Source organism: Phascolarctos cinereus, unplaced genomic scaffold, assembly GCF_003287225.1.
Source record: "Phascolarctos cinereus isolate Bilbo 61053 unplaced genomic scaffold, phaCin_HiC Scaffold_9;HRSCAF=440, whole genome shotgun sequence".
In the NCBI taxonomy this organism is placed as follows: domain Eukaryota; kingdom Metazoa; phylum Chordata; class Mammalia; order Diprotodontia; family Phascolarctidae; genus Phascolarctos; species Phascolarctos cinereus.
In genome coordinates, this window is record NW_027556402.1 from 215,632,473 (window position 1) to 215,650,121 (window position 17,649).

At 39.2% G+C, this 17,649-nt stretch overlaps 2 protein-coding genes across 4 annotated transcripts in view; one reads left to right on the top strand and one right to left on the bottom strand.

Annotated features, from left to right (window-relative positions):
- The window catches only part of USP47 (ubiquitin specific peptidase 47), a 108,630-nt gene extending 104,442 nt beyond the window's left edge, over positions 1–4,188 (top strand). For all 3 annotated transcript variants that reach the window (XM_021001973.2, XM_021001975.2, XM_021001974.2), the window contains 6 exons: positions 380–495; positions 916–1,034; positions 2,327–2,457; positions 2,909–2,956; positions 3,042–3,172; positions 3,634–4,188. In XM_021001973.2, the coding sequence (XP_020857632.1) occupies positions 380–495; positions 916–1,034; positions 2,327–2,457; positions 2,909–2,956; positions 3,042–3,172; positions 3,634–3,808 (720 nt within the window). In that variant the 3' untranslated portion in view covers positions 3,809–4,188. The remainder of the gene's footprint in view (positions 1–379; positions 496–915; positions 1,035–2,326; positions 2,458–2,908; positions 2,957–3,041; positions 3,173–3,633) is intronic.
- Positions 4,189–10,725: 6,537 nt separating this feature from the next.
- DKK3 (dickkopf Wnt signaling pathway inhibitor 3) overlaps positions 10,726–17,649 on the bottom strand; it is a 65,789-nt gene continuing 58,865 nt past the window's right edge. Inside the window, exons 6-8 of the mRNA XM_021001976.2 lie at positions 15,244–15,388; positions 12,638–12,794; positions 10,726–11,274 (exon numbers count right to left, since the gene is read on the bottom strand). Of these exons, the coding sequence (XP_020857635.1) occupies positions 11,025–11,274; positions 12,638–12,794; positions 15,244–15,388 (552 nt within the window). The 3' untranslated portion in view covers positions 10,726–11,024. The remainder of the gene's footprint in view (positions 11,275–12,637; positions 12,795–15,243; positions 15,389–17,649) is intronic.

Genomic DNA, 17,649 nt, shown 5'->3' on the forward strand with positions numbered 1-17,649 from the left:
TACTGTAGGGGAACATAAAGAATTGGAAGGACAGAATCCCTGCTTAAGGGGACTGTCATCTGGGAAAAGAAGACAGCGACATGAAAAGTAAAATAACAGCATGAGAAAAAAATCAAAGTGTGGTACGGCAACAGAAGGCACGTCTCAAAGCCGCCGTCACCCTGCTGATTTTCTCTCAGAGTGCTGTGTGTCACTAGTTTGTATGTTTTGTGTTGAGTATAGTTTCAGTGTTCTTAGCGTTTCCTTCCATTTGTTCTTTCCATTTTGTTATTCAAAATCGTGATCCTTTTCAGTATACAAGTATGAGATTGCACAGTTGAATGCAGCAGCTCTGTATTTTAAGGAGTTCTAACACTCACCAGTCCATTTGCATTTACAGCCCTGTAGGTTTCTGCTTGATGCAGTTTTTGCTAAAGGCATGACTGTTCGACAGTCGAAAGAAGAGCTCCTCCCCCAGCTCAGGGAGCAGTGTGGACTGGAACTCAGCATTGACAGGTAAAGGACATTTGCACACTCCTCAGCTGGAGTGGTTTAAAGGAGAATGGATGCACAGATGAATCATTTCCAGTCATCGTCCTGGCTTGTCGTGTTTTTAAAGCTATCCAAAGTTGTAGTGCTTCCATTTTATTTAACAAGGACTAACATTAGGCTGCAAGGAAGCCAGTTTCTTCCTCTATAACATGAGGAGGATGGTCTTGGGGATCTCTAATGGCCCTTACAATGGTGCTTTCATTGAATCCGTTTGAAGGCACACTCAGTTTTCAAAGGCAAGTGTTAAAGGTTTTCAGTACACCTTTCCTGTAGCCATTTTGTCTTTCCACCTCTTCAGTGAACATTTCTCCTAGGCATTACATTAGTTTTTAAGGTAAAATCTTTGAAGGGAGCGAAGTTTAATATGTCTAAACACTTTTACAGGTTTCGTCTAAGAAAAAAAACGTGGAAGAATCCTGGCACGGTCTTTTTGGATTATCACGTCTATGAAGAAGATATTAATATTTCCAGCAACTGGGAGGTTTTCCTTGAGGCTCTTGATGGTATTATCAGTGAATTATCAGGAAATTATTGTCTTCAGAACCATTTAGAAACTAATAGAAACTAAATTTTTGATCAAACAATAAATAGGTAGCAAGAGATATAGGCATATCATTTGTATTACATTAAGAATTAGCTTTTTGGGGCAGCTAGGTGGTGCAGTGGATGGAACACCGGCCCTGGAGTCAGGAGGACCTGAGTTCAAATATGACCTCAGACCAGACACTTGACACTTAACTAGCTGTGTGACTTTGGGCAAGTCACTTAACCCTAATTGCCTCACGCCCCCCACCCCCACCCCCCAAAAAAGAATTAACTTTTTGAGTAAAAAAAAATTAGACTTTCTCCTCTTTAGAAACAATAAGATCTAAAAAGTATGTTTGATAGAAGTGATTTTATTTTTCTGACTGGAGCTGTGATTTTATAGTAGAGGGAGCCTGGTAAGGAACTTCCTCTGCCTGTGTAGATCAATACCAATTGGGCAAGTCCTCTCCCTCCAGAGCTTCCTGGGGCCCTGAGAAATGGAGTGACCTGTCCAGGGCCATATAGGCAGAATGTGTCAAAGGCTGTTCTGACTGAGGACAGCTATCCATCATCCCACTGCTCTTCTTCAAGGAGCAGGGCTAGGTATTAGCCCCAGGCACCTCCCTCAAAGCAGTATCAGGTCTGAGGATCTGAGAATTAAAAGGGAAGTTGTTGTTTGGGCTCTCATTCCCTTCAAAGTTTTAATTAACACATCTTTATTAAGCATTTCTTGCATATTCTCACCCTGTGCTGTAGTGTGTGAAGGATGTGGTCTCTACCCTTCTGCTTTACATTTTAGTTAGGTGGAAAAATAACCAAAATTCATAGGATTTATAATAAACTGCTTACAGGGAATTAGAAAAATGAATCATAGCTGTAAGCGGTAATAGTCAGGCAGGGCCCCATGGAAGTAGTATTTGAGTAACCCTGGAGGAAACAGAAGAATTGTTCTTGGCCAGGGGAGGGTAAAGGGCTGACAGCATTTACAGTCAGCCTGGATGCTCTATTACCATTGTTTCCTTCTTAAACTCCCCTTTTCTTCAATCTAGGGGTAAATTGGTGGGGGGTGGGGAGAAAAAGTGAAATTATACATGTAATTATGACTACCCAAATTTTAAAAAAGACATACTCAATATCTATTCTTTACTTTTTGCCAGTTCAGTTTCTGACAATACTTAGAATTTCATTTTTCTTACTTTGAACAGTTTTACCAAAATAAAATGCATTACTCTTTAGCAAGAATATGAATTTTTAATCTTGAATTTCTCAGGGGTGGAGAAGATGAAATCCATGTCACAACTGGCTGTGCTGTCAAGGCGGTGGAGGCCATCAGAGATGAGACTGGACCCTTTCCAGGAGGTAGTGTTGGAAAGCAGTGGCGTTGACGAACTGAGAGAGAAGGTGAATTTCCTTTGTCTGTTATGAATGTTTTCTTTCTTCTGTTTTGCACAGCATGATTTTGTTAGCAGAGCTTTTCAGAAACAATCTCTTGAGTTGGCATATTGAAAGCACCTAATACTAGTCTCCGCTTTGACTTAGTCACATATTTGTGTTGTTGTTGTGGGGCAGCTAATACTTTGAAAGGCTTTTTACCCACCACCACCAGGAGACGAGCTTATTGAGTCATCTGATCATTATTCTTGATCACTCGCTCTGATTTTCAGACTTGGGTCAGAGGGCAAAGAACAGGTATAACTAGAATAAATAAGTACAGTGTTTTCTTATAAACAGCATGTGCTTTCTCACTCTGAATTTTAATCTATTATATACATTGGGGGAGGAGAGATTTTATCTTTAAAACTGAGAAAAATAAGTCATCACAAACATTTTTGGTTGTGGTTTTTTCCCCCAGCTCTGTGAAATCAGTGGGATACCTTTAGAAGATATTGAATTTGCGAAGGTGAGATCAGTGATGCATGTAATGTGCCTGGGTGCAAACATGTCTACTGGCATGATGTATTCATGGAATATGTTCTCTTCCTCAGGGCAGAGGAACATTTCCCTGTGACATATCTGTCCTAGAAATTCACCAGGATTTGGATTGGAATCCTAAAGTTTCTACATTGAATGTGTGGCCCCTTTATATCTGTGATGATGGCGCAGTGATATTTTATAGGTAATGTTGATTGCATACATGTTGACTACAGTAGGCATTCAGACTACCTTTTATTATAATTGTATTTTAAAAACCAAATCTAGGTTAATGTGGATAACTGTCTTTGTTAACTATTTGCTGAAGGCAGATTTTTGTTAATACTCTTCTAGACTGTTTTTTGTAGATAGTCAGGCAGCCTGTGTGTCATTCTTGTAACTACATCAGTGACTGATGCTTTGACTTCTAACAGGAATCCTAGCATTTCCGGGTTAAATAAGGTAAGGAGTAATGATGAAATACTGAATTGGGGTGGGGGGGAGGTGGGAGAACGGTGGTAAAGGAAGTACTTGGTTACTCATCTTACTGAAGATTTCACTAGTTTATTGTTTCTCAATTTAGCAACATTGTGCAAACCAGCACAGTTTTTTCCCCAGTAGAATGTTAAAGAATTAATTTTAACAGATGTGATCATTTGAATTTAGGGATAAAACTGAAGAAATAATGGAATTGACAGATGAGCAGAGAAATGAACTGATGAAGAAGGAAAGCAGCCGGCTCCAGAAAACCGGACATCGTGTAACCTACTCTCCTCGTAAAGAAAAAGCACTAAAAATCTATCTGGACGGAGCACCAAATAAAGATTTGACTCAAGACTGATTCTTCTAGTGTAGCATTTTCCCTGGGGGACTTTTTGTTTTAATTGGAAGGTTTGCTACTACTGTGTAGTGCCGTTATGGCCGGACACTCGTTAGGGGTAAAGCAATGACACCAGCACTGATTGGGATGCCGTCAGCCAATCAGAAGCTCAGTGGCCAGCGGGTCACTGATCGAACTTGGAATCATGTTGTGCACTATAGTCAAATGTACTGTAAAGCTAAAAGGGATGTGCAAATAAAAAAACCCTATAACTACGAAAGGGGGCGGGGGGAAACGCGTGAACATTTACGAGGACAAAAATGTGCACATAATAGCTAGTAAAACTAGCCTCAGACAGGATATTCATAGCTTAATAATAAAAGCTGTGCAAAGGCCATGAATGAATGAATTATTTTCTTTGTTTCACTGATACACACATTACCTCATTGACAATTCGGAAGTAAATGCAACTTGTGTTAACTCACAGAAAACAGCAAGAGTAGGAGCTGAAGACGTAATGGAATCATTATCAGAACCAGCTGTAACAGTAAGAAGTGTGAAGGTGTTTTGTTTGCTTGTTTTGGGGGGTGTTGTTTTTGTTTTTGTTTTTGTTTTTAAGTGTCAGGAACATTATTCTCAAAGTAACATCGGAAAGTTCCCTTTAGAAAGTTCCCAGCAGGTGATGGCTCAGTTTAAACTACAGTATTGTTAACTGTGACTGATTTTTGTTAGGTTTCAGATGTAGAAAAGAATTTTACTACTTCATCCAACATTGTAAATAAAATTTGCCCTTTCAGTTATCAAAATTGCAATTCAGATATTTAACATGGCTAATCTTTTTCCACATCATTTTTCACTGTGTACGTTTATGTACATTTGAAAGTATTGCAGCATATTTAAATTTTAACCCTCAGTTAGGTTTCACAATGCTGGGTCCTGTAGGATTTTCTTTTTCTTTGTTAATGAGGCTTTTCTATTCAGCTGCCTTTTTTTGTACATTTCATTTTTGAAGACTCCAAGTTTGAATCTTCTAGAACCCTTGTAAGTCACACTTTAATTTTTGGAGTTGATTTATAGTAACATGTAGTTTAACTTTTGGAAATGTCTTGAAATCTTACAAAGTAATCTTGCTAATAAGATTAGGTCATCATACAAGACAGATACAGTCAACATGAATTTATTGCGAAGACTATAGAATCAGCAAGTTTTCGCTTTGCTAAATAAAAATATCAATAAAAACAATTCTATATAATTTTTGGAAATGCCGTCTAATTTATAAAATCAGTAAAAGGTTTTGGTAAACTTTTTTCATGCCAGATGCTGTTTACAACAATGAACATGCCAATAAAACATTTGTTCATTCTGTTGTGTTATTTTAGTTATTAAACTTTTGTGGTTTTAGAATCTGGGTAGATGTTGGATGTTATTTTGTTTCAATAGATGCCTTATGACGTAAATAATATGTGTCCCTAAAAAAAGAGGTAATGGCTCAAGTTACTCAGTACGGTATGTATAAGATGGAAACAAAATAATCTGAGTAAAAGGAGGACTTACCTTTTAACTGCCTTGTTAATATTTCAGAATTGAACATCATCTAAGGAATTAATTTCTTACAATCTGAATTTGAGAACTCAGATTTGTATCTCAAATAACCTTAGACTGGTCTCCAACATGACTTAGGATTGTAGAATGTCAATTTGGACAAAAGTCCAAAGTCCAGGGTCAGTCAGTCACCTGAAGTTAGGCCCTATGGTGGAGGATAAAGGTGACTTGAAATGAGAGTGTACTGGAGGAGGGAGCCTGGACACGGCTTCTCTGCCTGCATTTATGAAACAGTGAATGGAGAGAATGCTGCAGTGCTTGGCCGGTAGCACATCAGTGCTCTTTCAGTCAGGCTTGGCAAGCATCAAGTTCACTGATACTGAAACTAAGTCTGTGGTTTTATCATCAGTGTGGTTCTGTTGCCATCACTCAGTTCCATGACCACAGATTTCATCCCTAACTTCAATAGCCTTGACAAAATGAAACACCGGTGGTGCAACTTCTGAAAATATTTACATAATCTTTGGCTGCATTCATGGAATTATCGCATCAAGATCATATAAAATAGGCCCATTGTATTCTGAACAGTTTGAGATATTTCTGGGCTGTCATGGGCGCAGTATTTTGAGAATGACATTTCAGTTCAATAAACATTAAATGATCCCTTTGCCCTGCCAAAAAACCTTTTTGTCTTTGGACAAGTTCTTGCCCTTAAAAGAGTTTAATTCAACCATGTAGGAGAGAAAATAGGATATACCAAATACACAGGTAAGTGTATAAAAAAAGGAAATATGGTGACTTTAGGAAAGAGAATCCTTAACAACTAGGAAATGAAGGAAAGTGGTTTGGACAAGATAACAACAGAACTGACCTTTAAATGAAGGGTGCTGAGAAGTGATGGCTATTCCAGAGACATCCAGATAGAATGTCAAATATGGCTTCACTGTTGTGTTCAATGGAAGTTGCGTGATGGCTGGAATGGTAGATGAGATGCAGGTTTTTCAGGATATTAAACACTAGACTCCAATGTGGGTAGTATATTCCTGGAGGCAGTGGTGAACCACTGGAGATTTTTGAGCATGGGACTGACCTGGTGGGACTTGTGTTCTGCCGAAAATTATTTTGGCAGTGTGTGAAGAATAATTTGAAAGGAAAACTTCAGGCATCTACAATAAGAAAGATGAAAGGGGTTGAAGGCCTTAAGGTAGCGGTCATATGATTGGATGACAACTGAACCTGAGCTTCATTGTGGAAACTTTACCACCTAGTACAAGTCAGCCCCTCTTCTGCCTTAGAAGTTGTCTAGACTCTAGAAGCCCAGGTCTAGAGTAGTGAGGTTGAGTTCAGGTAGAAACATCCCTCCAGGCCACATACCTACTTAGAAAATCCCTGGAGTTTCTGCAGGCCCCTTGCCACTGGCCACCCAGAGTTTGACACCTCTTGACTAGAGCAGCAAGTGGGTGGACTCTCCTAGAGCCAAGAAGCTCTGAATAGCCAATATGTGTCAGAGGTCTTCCTGGCTTCAAGGCCAGCTTTCTAGCCACTCTACCATGTGAAATGGAAAGAGTGTGGCAGGAAAGATGAGAAATCGGGGTGGGGGGGGGACAGACAATAGATTGACAAAATTTGGCAACTGTGGCTATGAGGAACCAGGGAGAAAGAAGAGGCAGACAACTTTGATGTCACGAACCTGGGCAACTGAGAGGCTGGCAATGCCCATGATAGAAATGGGGGACATGTTTAGGGAGGATAACTAGTTCTGCTTTTGACACATTTTAAGTATGAGTTGCTGGTAGGCACAGTGTCCAAGTGATGAAGTCCACTAAGCAGTTAGTTGGTGGTAGGAGACTAGAAAGAGATTAAGGCTGCCTGCTAGATTTAGAGCTGAGAGACCAATGACATCAAATTCAAATACAAAAAGGGGGGCGGAGGGGGAGGTACCAAGCCATTCATGAGGATATCCAAAGATTGCACGTTAACAGAAAATGACATATTAACATGCCTTCTTGTGTTTTAGTTTATTTTGTTAAAATATTTCCCAAATTGGACTCTAATCTGGTTTGGTCTGTACTCTGTTGTGGATTGAATATGGTCAGTGTCTTTGACACCTCTGTGTAGGATCATTGAGTCCAAATCCTCATTTTACAGATGAAGAAAGTGAGGTAGAAAGAGGTTAAATGATTTGACCAGGGTCATATTATAACTCATGTCAGGATTTATTTGAACTCAGGTTTTCCTGATGCCAATTCCAGTGCTCTATCCAGTCTGCCACCTATGTAGAGATCCACATCTATATAGAGATCATTGACCCAAGGAAAAGTCCTAGCGATAGGTTTGGAAGATAATGATGAGCTAGCAAGGGAAACTAAAAAGGAAAGAACGGTAGTGTCACGGAAGCCAAGAAGGAAGACTGTCCAGTAGGTTGTGAACAACTGCGCTAAAAACTGCCGCAAGGTCCAAAAGGCTGAGGACAGACAGGACATTAGATCTGGCAGTTATGGGATTATTGGTAAACTTGACAAGGAGTTTCAGTAGAATGCCTTGCTTAGCTACCAGCCTTTGTATAGTGGATTGAGATGGAGTGTACTGTGATGGAATTGGAAGAAGTGAGAATAGATACCTAAGATGGGTATAGACTGGCATCAGTTAACCGAAATCTGTGAACTTTTTAAAAATAACTAGATAGAATCAGTTTCCTTTCTGATCCTAGGTATCTTACCGTATGCATTTAAAAATGTTTTATGAAAGGGTACACAGGATTTGTCAGACTGCCAAAGGGTCCATGATACCAAAAAGGTTAAGAACCCTTAACCTTAATCCTTAAGAGCCCTTGGAGCTGGGCAGTAAACGGGGATACAGCTGCACAGCATTGCAGTTTGCAAAAATGGCAGGGTGAAGTATAGGTTTTTTCAAGCTAAGGTGGCAGGATTGACTCCTGGATGTGTTTGTAGGCAACAGGAAAGCAACTAGTACAAAGGGTGAAATTGAGGATGAGAGAGACAGGTGAAGCAAATGTGTTCCCTCAGGCAGTGGAGCAAAGGAAGAGGACAAGGTGAAAATGTAAAAAGATTTGGGGGATGTGTGGGGATGACGGTGGTCACTACAGATGCCCTCACTTCTCAGCTTTTTACCTCAAAAGTGACATCTTGATAAATGTCTAAAGATATTTAGATCTGTTTATCGGTAGATCCAGAGAATAACCATAAGCCTGGAAACCACCTGGGTCAGAACATTTTCTAGCTGAAAGGAAATTTAGTCATTCTTATCTTGCACAACCCCCTTGTTTTACAGGCAAAGAAATGAAGGTCCAAAAAGGCTCAGTGACTTGCCCACTGTCACAGCTAGTTTGGCAGAGCCAGTATTAACACCAAAGTCTTGAAGTCATAAGAGTTAAACTAGGGATGTTTAACCCGGGAAAGGGAGACAGAAGAAGCATGATTATTGTCTTCAAAAATTTCAAGACAAGGCATTAGAACTGTGAATAGTTACAGATGGCAGATTGGATCCTTGAGTAGAAATTTTAGGGAGACATTCAATATAAGGAAGAACACCGCAATTAAAGCTGTTTCGGGTGATGAGGACGTCACTGGATGTATTTTTACAGAATCCTTAAAAAAGGATTATTTTATTAGGTTGAAGTTGAACTATTTGGTGTCTAGGTTCCCCTTTAAATCAAGATGAAATATTGTCATAAAATACTTTTAATAGTGAATAATTTTTTAAGTATCTTTGGAAATAGTCTATTAATGTCATTTTACCCAAAAATTATTTTCAGCTTTTGGTCCCACAAAATACATGATGTGTATAATCTTTACTTGATCATCGACATAACCATCTCTCAAATACTTTTTGACTAGCAGTAGAAAATCAGATTAATAGCTCATCATTTGGCCTCAGAATGGCAAGGTTGCACTGAATAGCCTTTTATATCATTTTCTTCTGATGATGTTTGAAATGTCCTTTGCAGCTTTGAATGATAGGTTTACTGAAGTGAAAGGTACTAAACTAATTTTTCCAGATAATTCCTACCCATTTTTGTAGGGGGAGAGGGTGGTGGTAGCAACTCCAATCCATGATTTTATTGGTCTAGGAAACACCTCGAAGCAATTCTATCAATGCACATTTGCAGCATCTCTACAGAGTTCCCTAGGTCACTCACTAGGTAACAAAGCCATTTTGTGCCAGTGATAGAACTTGAACTCAGATCATTCTGACTGAGGCCCCCCTCTCCATTCTCTACACCACACTGCCTCTCCTTAATAGTCCGCAAGAATTGGTCTTACTAAATTTTTCATGGAAATTTAAGAGATTGGCATAGATTGTTATTAAAAAAATGTTACTATCCTGATAGGGCAGCAATTACTCAATAATTCCTAACTTTTCATTTTATTAATATTGCTCAATAGCAACTGAAGAATAATTCCACAAATTGTAAATATCCTAAATCTCCCCAAGAGTCTTGTTTAAGGGGGGGGGGCAGTTGTTGGTCCTTCTTTCTCAAAGAGTACCGATGACATCAGGAGGGTGATGCCTCGACTTGCAAGTGAATTGGATTTAAGTGAGGCAGGGCTGCGCAAAGTCCTCCTTTTGTTAGTGTTTGCATTTTACCTGAGTCATATTAGGTTACTAAGGCTAATGACATAAAAGAACTTTTAAAATACCATCTGTCTCTACCAGGAAGTTGGGTGTGCAGATGGTTGGTAAAAATGTATCACTGACAAGTAAACATGCTTACATTCAGAGGATTTGGGGGACTCTTCTTCAGCCTCGTTTCATTTCAGCTGTGCTTCAACATAGAATCAAATTTTCCCTTTCTAGTGCATTAGTTACAGTTTTTTGTAGAGGTGACTGAAAATGTTTCCCCCGAGTAAACGTGTAAATCTGTCTGTGTGTGTGTGTGTGTGTGTGTGTATATTATATATATATATATATAAAATACACACACATATATTTTATTTATATATGTATATATATCATATATTTTTATTTATATATGCATATACACATGAATACATATATTTATGTGTATATGTACATATATGCATGGATTCATATATTTATGTGTATATACATATACACACATATACACAGGTATACATATATGTATATATCGCTACTCATTGAGCATCTTTTAAGATTTTGGACAACTGGATTCTTAATATAAAGAATACTCAGAAACTTCAGTTGTTGCCATTTCACCATGATTATATTTTCAAAATTACAAGGAATTCTGTACATGGCTAAAGTTCACCGACCCTAAAAAAAAACCCGTTAGTGGGGAAAATTGTTTCACTTTACAGCTCAACCTACCAAAAACTTTCAAACCATTTTAAAGGGGGGGAAATGCCATTTCCCTACCATTCATATTAAATGTTGGGGGTAATTTAAGCTGAGCAAGTGCAAAATAAGAATTCATTTTATACCCATAATTTAGAGTCATCTGGCCAAAAGCATAGCAAGCCTATTTTTTTTTTTCAGTGCAACCTTTTTTTGGTCCAGATGTGTAAATTAACTGAAAATACACTGAAAAAGAAAACCTCATCTGAACATGCATGAAAAATATTCCCTCAAAATATATTAGTTATTGAATTGCACTTCTATCCAACAGTGAATGTGTTTGGGGCCTATACAAGCAAGACAATATACACAAATTACAGTTGTAAGAAGACTAGATGACAAAGCTGTCCTTGTTGATTTAAATCTCATCTACATAAAACAGATCGGAGGTCACAGAAGGCTCATCTGGAGAGATTTCTGAAAGATCTCTCTCCAGGTTTTCCAGTTCCCTACGGACTTGCTGAATGAGATCTCCATCGTCTTCCTGGTCCTCAGTAATGGCTCCAGGCAACAAGCTGAATAGAAGGCCCTCGTATGACATGGCATGCTCTTTGTCTTCACGCCTTGTTTTATGGAAGGATAGTTCACACACATACACCAAGCTGTGCCTAGAAAGCAAGCAGCTACGTTTGGTCACAATTCCCCAGTGTGACTCTGACTTAACCTTTTGTTTAGCACTTTAACGGAGACCAGCTCCCGACTCAGAAGCTGCAGCAATGAGGCTCTTGTTTTCAGCTCTGCCTCCATAGCTCAAGCGAGATTGCCAAAAAGTGGGCACGATGACCATGAAAGTTCTGCAGCACTTTTTTTTTGGGGGGGGGGTGTTAGGCAATAGGGTTAAGTGACTTGCCCAGGGTCATGCAGCTAGCGAGCATCAAGCGTCTGAGGCTGGATTTGAAATCAGGTCCTCCTGACTCCAGGGCCTGGATTCTATCCATTGTGCCACCTAGCTGCCCAGCATCTTCAAAAAAACTTTTTAATCTCTCCATGCATGGGAAAATCCAAGGAGCACCTGACATATTCAACTGATCTGAACTAGTAATTACATTTACTCACTATCCCTACTGATTCGATGACCCAACTACCCACTTGATGGGAAAGCTAATAGCAAGCATTTGTGTCTCACTTGGAGGTTTGCAAAGTCCTTTTACATGTATTATCTCACTTGATCCTGCTATAATTATCCCCATTTTAAAGGTAAGGAAATTGAGGCTGAGAAAGGTTAAATAACTTGCCCAAGGTCACACAGCTAGTAATTGTGTCAAGATTTGAACTAAGGTCTTCCAGATTCCAAGTCCAGTACTCTATCCACTGTGCCTGCCAAAATCAGGATCATAGACTTAGAACTTGAAGAGATTTTAGGAGCCATCTAGTCTAATCCTTTCATTTTATGGAAGAAATAGGGAGATTAAGTGCTTGCCCAAGGCCTACATGGGTATTGTGTCAAATCTGGGATTTGAACCCAGGTTCTATGACTCCAGAGTCCATGCTCTGGAAACAATACAGTGGAAACACTGTACTGCCTTGTAGTGTTCCCTAATGTGACCCTTGGAATTGGGAAACATCTAAAGGACTGGTGTGTATGAGATAAATTAGTCTCATACTGTTCGGCCCCAGTAGGGAAGAAGTTAGAGGGAAATATTTTACTTCACTCTCAGGGATAACTTCTACTCATTAAAACTGTGTAACACTGGAAAGGGCTGTCATATGAGGATAACTCTTAGCAGTGTCCACCAAAGACTGGACAACCACTTGTTAGGGCTATAGAAGAGGTTAATGGGGTTGATGTAGAGGGTCTCAACTCTCCTAACTTTCAGGTTCTGAGATTTTGATATGACCATAGTAATGCTTAGAGCTAGATTACCAAAAGCTAAGATAAGATTGCCCTGTGAGATACGTGCTGGAAACTTAGTGGTCTAAATGGTGTGTTTTGATTGAAGGAATGACTTTTGTTTTTGATGGAGAACTCACCTGTGTGGCTGGCAGATTAAACCAGTGGCACACGGGCATCGGTCTAGTGCCCCATCAGGCTCCAGCTCCCATGTGATGAGATCCAGTAGTCTATTAGAAGGGTCATGGCAGGGTTCTCCCTCCACTGGTAGTGGTGTGCACACGGGAAACAGCAGCCCTGCAAGAGGGCAACAAACCCTTACTGACCTCTCCTCTGAGCTACATGAGGGATACAGAAGAAATATGATGTGTCCTTACTCTTGAGCCTATCCAGTGGGTAAGAAAAAGAGATAAACTCTCATTGCCTCAACTTGCTCACCTTCTTAACTAACCAATAGTGGAGGAAATTGTTTCACTTTATATCCCATTGAAACCTGGCTTCCAACCTCATTACTCAACTGAAACTACTCTCTCCCAGGTTACCAATGATCTCCCAAATGAGAATGTACCATCCTTGACGGCAGGGACTATCTTGCACTTTGTATACTGCTTTGCTTATATTAAGTGTTTAAAGACTTTTCACTCATTCATTTATCTCTTCACTGCCAATCCAATTGCATTTTCATATTCCTTTTCTTTCTTGATCTTTTTTTTTAAACTGTTGGCCCCTCTCTCCTCCGGGAACCTAGATACTCTTTCTTCCCTAGATTTTTGTGGTACTCTTTCCTCCTGGTTCTTCTCCTACCTGTCTGATTACTTCTTCATTTCCTTTGATCATCATCCATCTCCCATCCCTTACACACGTATATATCCTCAAGGCTCTTTTCTCTATTTGCAACCTCTATGATCTTTTAAGTTCCCATGGGTTCAGTCATCACATCTATGCAGATGACTTCCAATTCTGGTCTCCCAATGCAATATCCCATAATCATTTCAAACAATATCCAAAACAGAACTCATTCCCCTCAAAACTCACCTATTCCAAACTTCCCTGTTTTGTGGAGAGCACCACCAGACACCCATATTCCCAACCTCAGAATCACCTCTGAGTCCTTACTGTCATATTACCAAGTTGCCAAATCTTAATAATTGCTTTTACCTCCATAATATGTCTCGTATCTTTCCCTTTTGCTCCACCCATAGTTACCACCCCACCACAGACCCTCATTACTTCTCACATAGACTACTTTAATAACTGCCTTTTTGGTCTCCCAGCCCCTCGTCTCTTCCCTCTCCAAAACATCCTCTACACAACAGACAAATTGATATTGTTAAAGCACAGATCTAATCGTGTCATTCCCATGCTTAAGAACCACTCCAGTGGCTCCTGTTTGCCTTTAAGATGAAATACAAATTCTTCAGTGTCTTTTTAAGGGCTTGACAATATGGTTCCATCCTACCTTTTCGGGTTTTTAGGACCTTATTCTCCATACATTCTATCTTCCAGCCAAGCTGGCCTATGGGTTATTTCTGGTACACGATATTGTATTCCCATCTGTATCACCTCACTCATTTCCTTCAAAACTCAGCTCAGATGTTACCTCCTATAGGAAACCTATCCTTATTTCTCAGCCCTTCCCTGCTTTGTAGATATTTTGCACCCAATTTTTTATATATTGTTTTTGTTTTCCCAAGTAGAACATCTACTCCTTGAGGGCAAAGACTTTTATTTATGTCTTTGTATTCCCTGAGCCTGTAAATGCTTGTTGAACAAATCACAATCAATCAATTGCTATACTTGAAGTACTTAAGTCTTGAAGACTTAAAAAAAATTTTAGCCCAATTTTTATAATTCTAAAGTCATCATTATAATGATTTCCTTGCTCCTCCAGTCTCCTGAGGATGGGAGTGAAGAGGATTTGGCTCCTGGAAAAAAAAAAAGTCCTCATTCCTCTCAGAACTATCCTTTCTATCTTGATATTAAACTAGAGATTAGGGGATTCCTGGGAAGGAAAGAATTAGTACCTCAGCCCATCCTCCTTTGAGGATGCTACTGAAGTCTTTGCTTCCAGACCCACAGACAGACAGACATAGACATGGGGTGGAGTGCGCGTGCGTGCACGCGCACACACATGATTTGGCTTATTTTGCTTGGTTCTATAAGGAAAAACTAGGAATAATGGGGGAAATTGCCAAGAAGTAGATTTTAGAATATAAAGAGACACTTCCTAAAAATCAGAGGTGTCCCAAATGGACTGCTTCAGGAAACGGTGTACTCCCCATCATTAAAGTGTTAGGGATGTCATAGAGGAGGTTCCTTAGTACCCTCGATTTAACTAGATGCTCTCAGAGAAAAGAACAGGGGTGGGAAAGATAAGGGTGGGGAGAGTATGATAGACAACTTATCTGAAGGGCTGGCATGCAGAAGTTGGATTAGGCTGGTTCTGCTTGGCCCCAGAGGGCAAAATTAGGACCAATATGTCAAGAAAATCAGCCTAACAATTAGTACCATCCAAAAATGGGATGGAAAACCTCAGCCCTTCCCCACTAAAGTGTTTCAAGGACAGCCAGGAATATTGTAGAGAGAATTCTTACTCTGGCATAAGTTGGATTGGATGCCCTCTGGGGCCCTTGCAACTCCAAGAATCTGTGATTCTGGGAACAGTAGTATTGTTTCTTATATCCTACTGCCTGACACAGTCTTATTGAAACAGGGCTTGTCAGCTGAAACAGGAGAGGCCACCTACCTTTCTGAAAAGCACAGCACAGGCCAGGCTGGCAGCCTTGCTGATTATCACAGATGGTCCCATTACTACCTTTTGAAGCAGCTTTTATGCAATGACCCCAGACACAGAGCTGGTCCCCACAGCATTCTCTATCTCTTGAGCAGCGCTTGAGAAAGGTGACAAAAAACATGAAATGAGGGTCTTCAGATTTCGACAGAGGTTAGGACAAAACAGAGATAGGGAAACTGAGGGGTAGTAATGGCTTAGTGGTAATTGCAGGATTGGAAGCTAAGTCCCAAGGGCATGGAAAATTCTGGATGTAAAACCAACAGTAAATAGTAGGTTTAGATGGGGAGAGAGGCACAACTTAGAAAAACCAAATGCACAGATTTATGATTTTGCAAAGTAGCTCACTGATTATTCACATTACAAAATTATCCTTTAACAGCAAACTCAGCTTTTACAATTTAACTGAAATTTTGGTAGAGTCAGAATAATCATGGATTTGAATTCAAAGATGCTAGGGCTATATTTGGACACTACCATTAACTATATGATACTGGAAAAGACCCTTGCCTCATCTGTAAAATAAGTATAATAATATTTGTACTATCAGGCTAATTTGAAGAAAATGCTTTGTAAACAGCAAGTGCTGTGTAAATGGGAGTTGCACAGAAGTCTATGAATCTTCAAACTGCAAACACTGGGGTAAGGATTCCCTAGCTGACAAAAACTTCAGGAAAAACTGGAAACTAATCTGGAAGAAATTAAGTCTAGACCATGATTTCATACCATATCCCACAATAAGCTTCAAATAAATATATGCCCTAGGTATTAAAATCATAAACAAAATGGAAGAGCAAGGAAAAAAATATCACACTTCTAAGAATTCTTGATCAGTCAAGGGAAAGAAAGGATCATAAAAGATATAATAACCAATTACATATAATTAAAGAGTTTTTGCACAAACAAAAGCAAGACAGTTAAAAATGAGAAGAAAAGTAGTTATTTGGGGGAAAATTTTTATAGTAAGTTTCTTTGACAAAGGTCTCATTTCCAAGATACTTAAGGAACTGATTGAAATATTTGAGAATGACAGCTATTCCCCAATAAATAAATTGTCAATGGCTATGAAAAGACAGTTCTCAAAGGAAAAAATCAAAAATTTATTTTAAAAAATCATTCAGATTACTAATAATTGGAAAGATGCAAATTAAAACAACTGAAATCCCACCTCACATCTATCAGATTAACAAAGATGACAAAAAAAAGGATAATAAGAAATTTTGAAAGAGCTATAAGAAGATAGGGAAATCAGTGTACTGATGGTGGGACTGTGAATTGGCCCAGACATTTTGGAAAGCAATTTGGAACTTTCTCACCATGGTCGCCAAACTGTGCATGCCCATTTACCAAGTGATCCCACTAGTAGGTCTACACCCCAAAGATATCAAAGAAAGAAAAAGACTCAAATATACAAAAATACTTCTAGCAGTTCTTTTTGTTTGTAGGAAAGAACTGGAAACAAAAGCGGTGCTCATCAATCAGAGAATGGCTGAACAAAATCATGGTATGTGAATGTAATGGAATATTACAATAAGAATAATTTAAAAGGTGATTTCAGAGACACATATGCAGAGTGAAGTGAGAACCAGGAGAAAATGTGTGCAGTAACAACATTGTAAAACAACAACAATTTTGACAGACTTAGGAATTCTAATCAATGTAAAGACCAACTGAAACTCCAGAGGACTAATGATAAAACATGCTACCTACCTCCTACCAGGGAGATGATGGACCCAGGGTACTGAATGATACAAGCTTTTTTGGACCTGGCAAATGCGTGGACTTGTTTTGCTAGACTATGCTTGCTCATTAAAAGAATTACATTCTTTATTGGGCGGCACAAAGGTAAGGAGACTTAAAAGAGAGAGGGGAGGTAGTGATAATATTGTCTCCCCCAAAAAAATATGACAAAGAAAAAAGGGTCATTAAAGTAGTTTTTGAAATGCACAGAAGAGAACAGAAGGAAGCTCAGAAGGAGCATAGAAAAACAGAACAGTTTTGAAAGAAATACATTGGGGGGCAGCTAGGTGGCGCAGTGGATAGAGCACCGGCCCTGGAGGTAGGAGAACCTGAGTTCAAATCCAGCCTCAGACACATAACACTTACTAGCTGTGTGACCCTAGGCAAGTCACTTAACCCCACTGCCTAGCCAAAAATAAAGAAAAAAGAAAGAAATACATTGAATATATTATATATTTTAAAAAGCAAACTGTACATAATAGAGATTCTTTCTCCTACTTTGTATATGGAGTTTGGGGTGGAGGAGAAGGGTGTTAAAATTCAGAATAATTTTTTTTTGTTAAAGAAATGGGAGTTACTGTTTCTTATTAAGTAGTATATAATAAGTATTTAATAAGTATA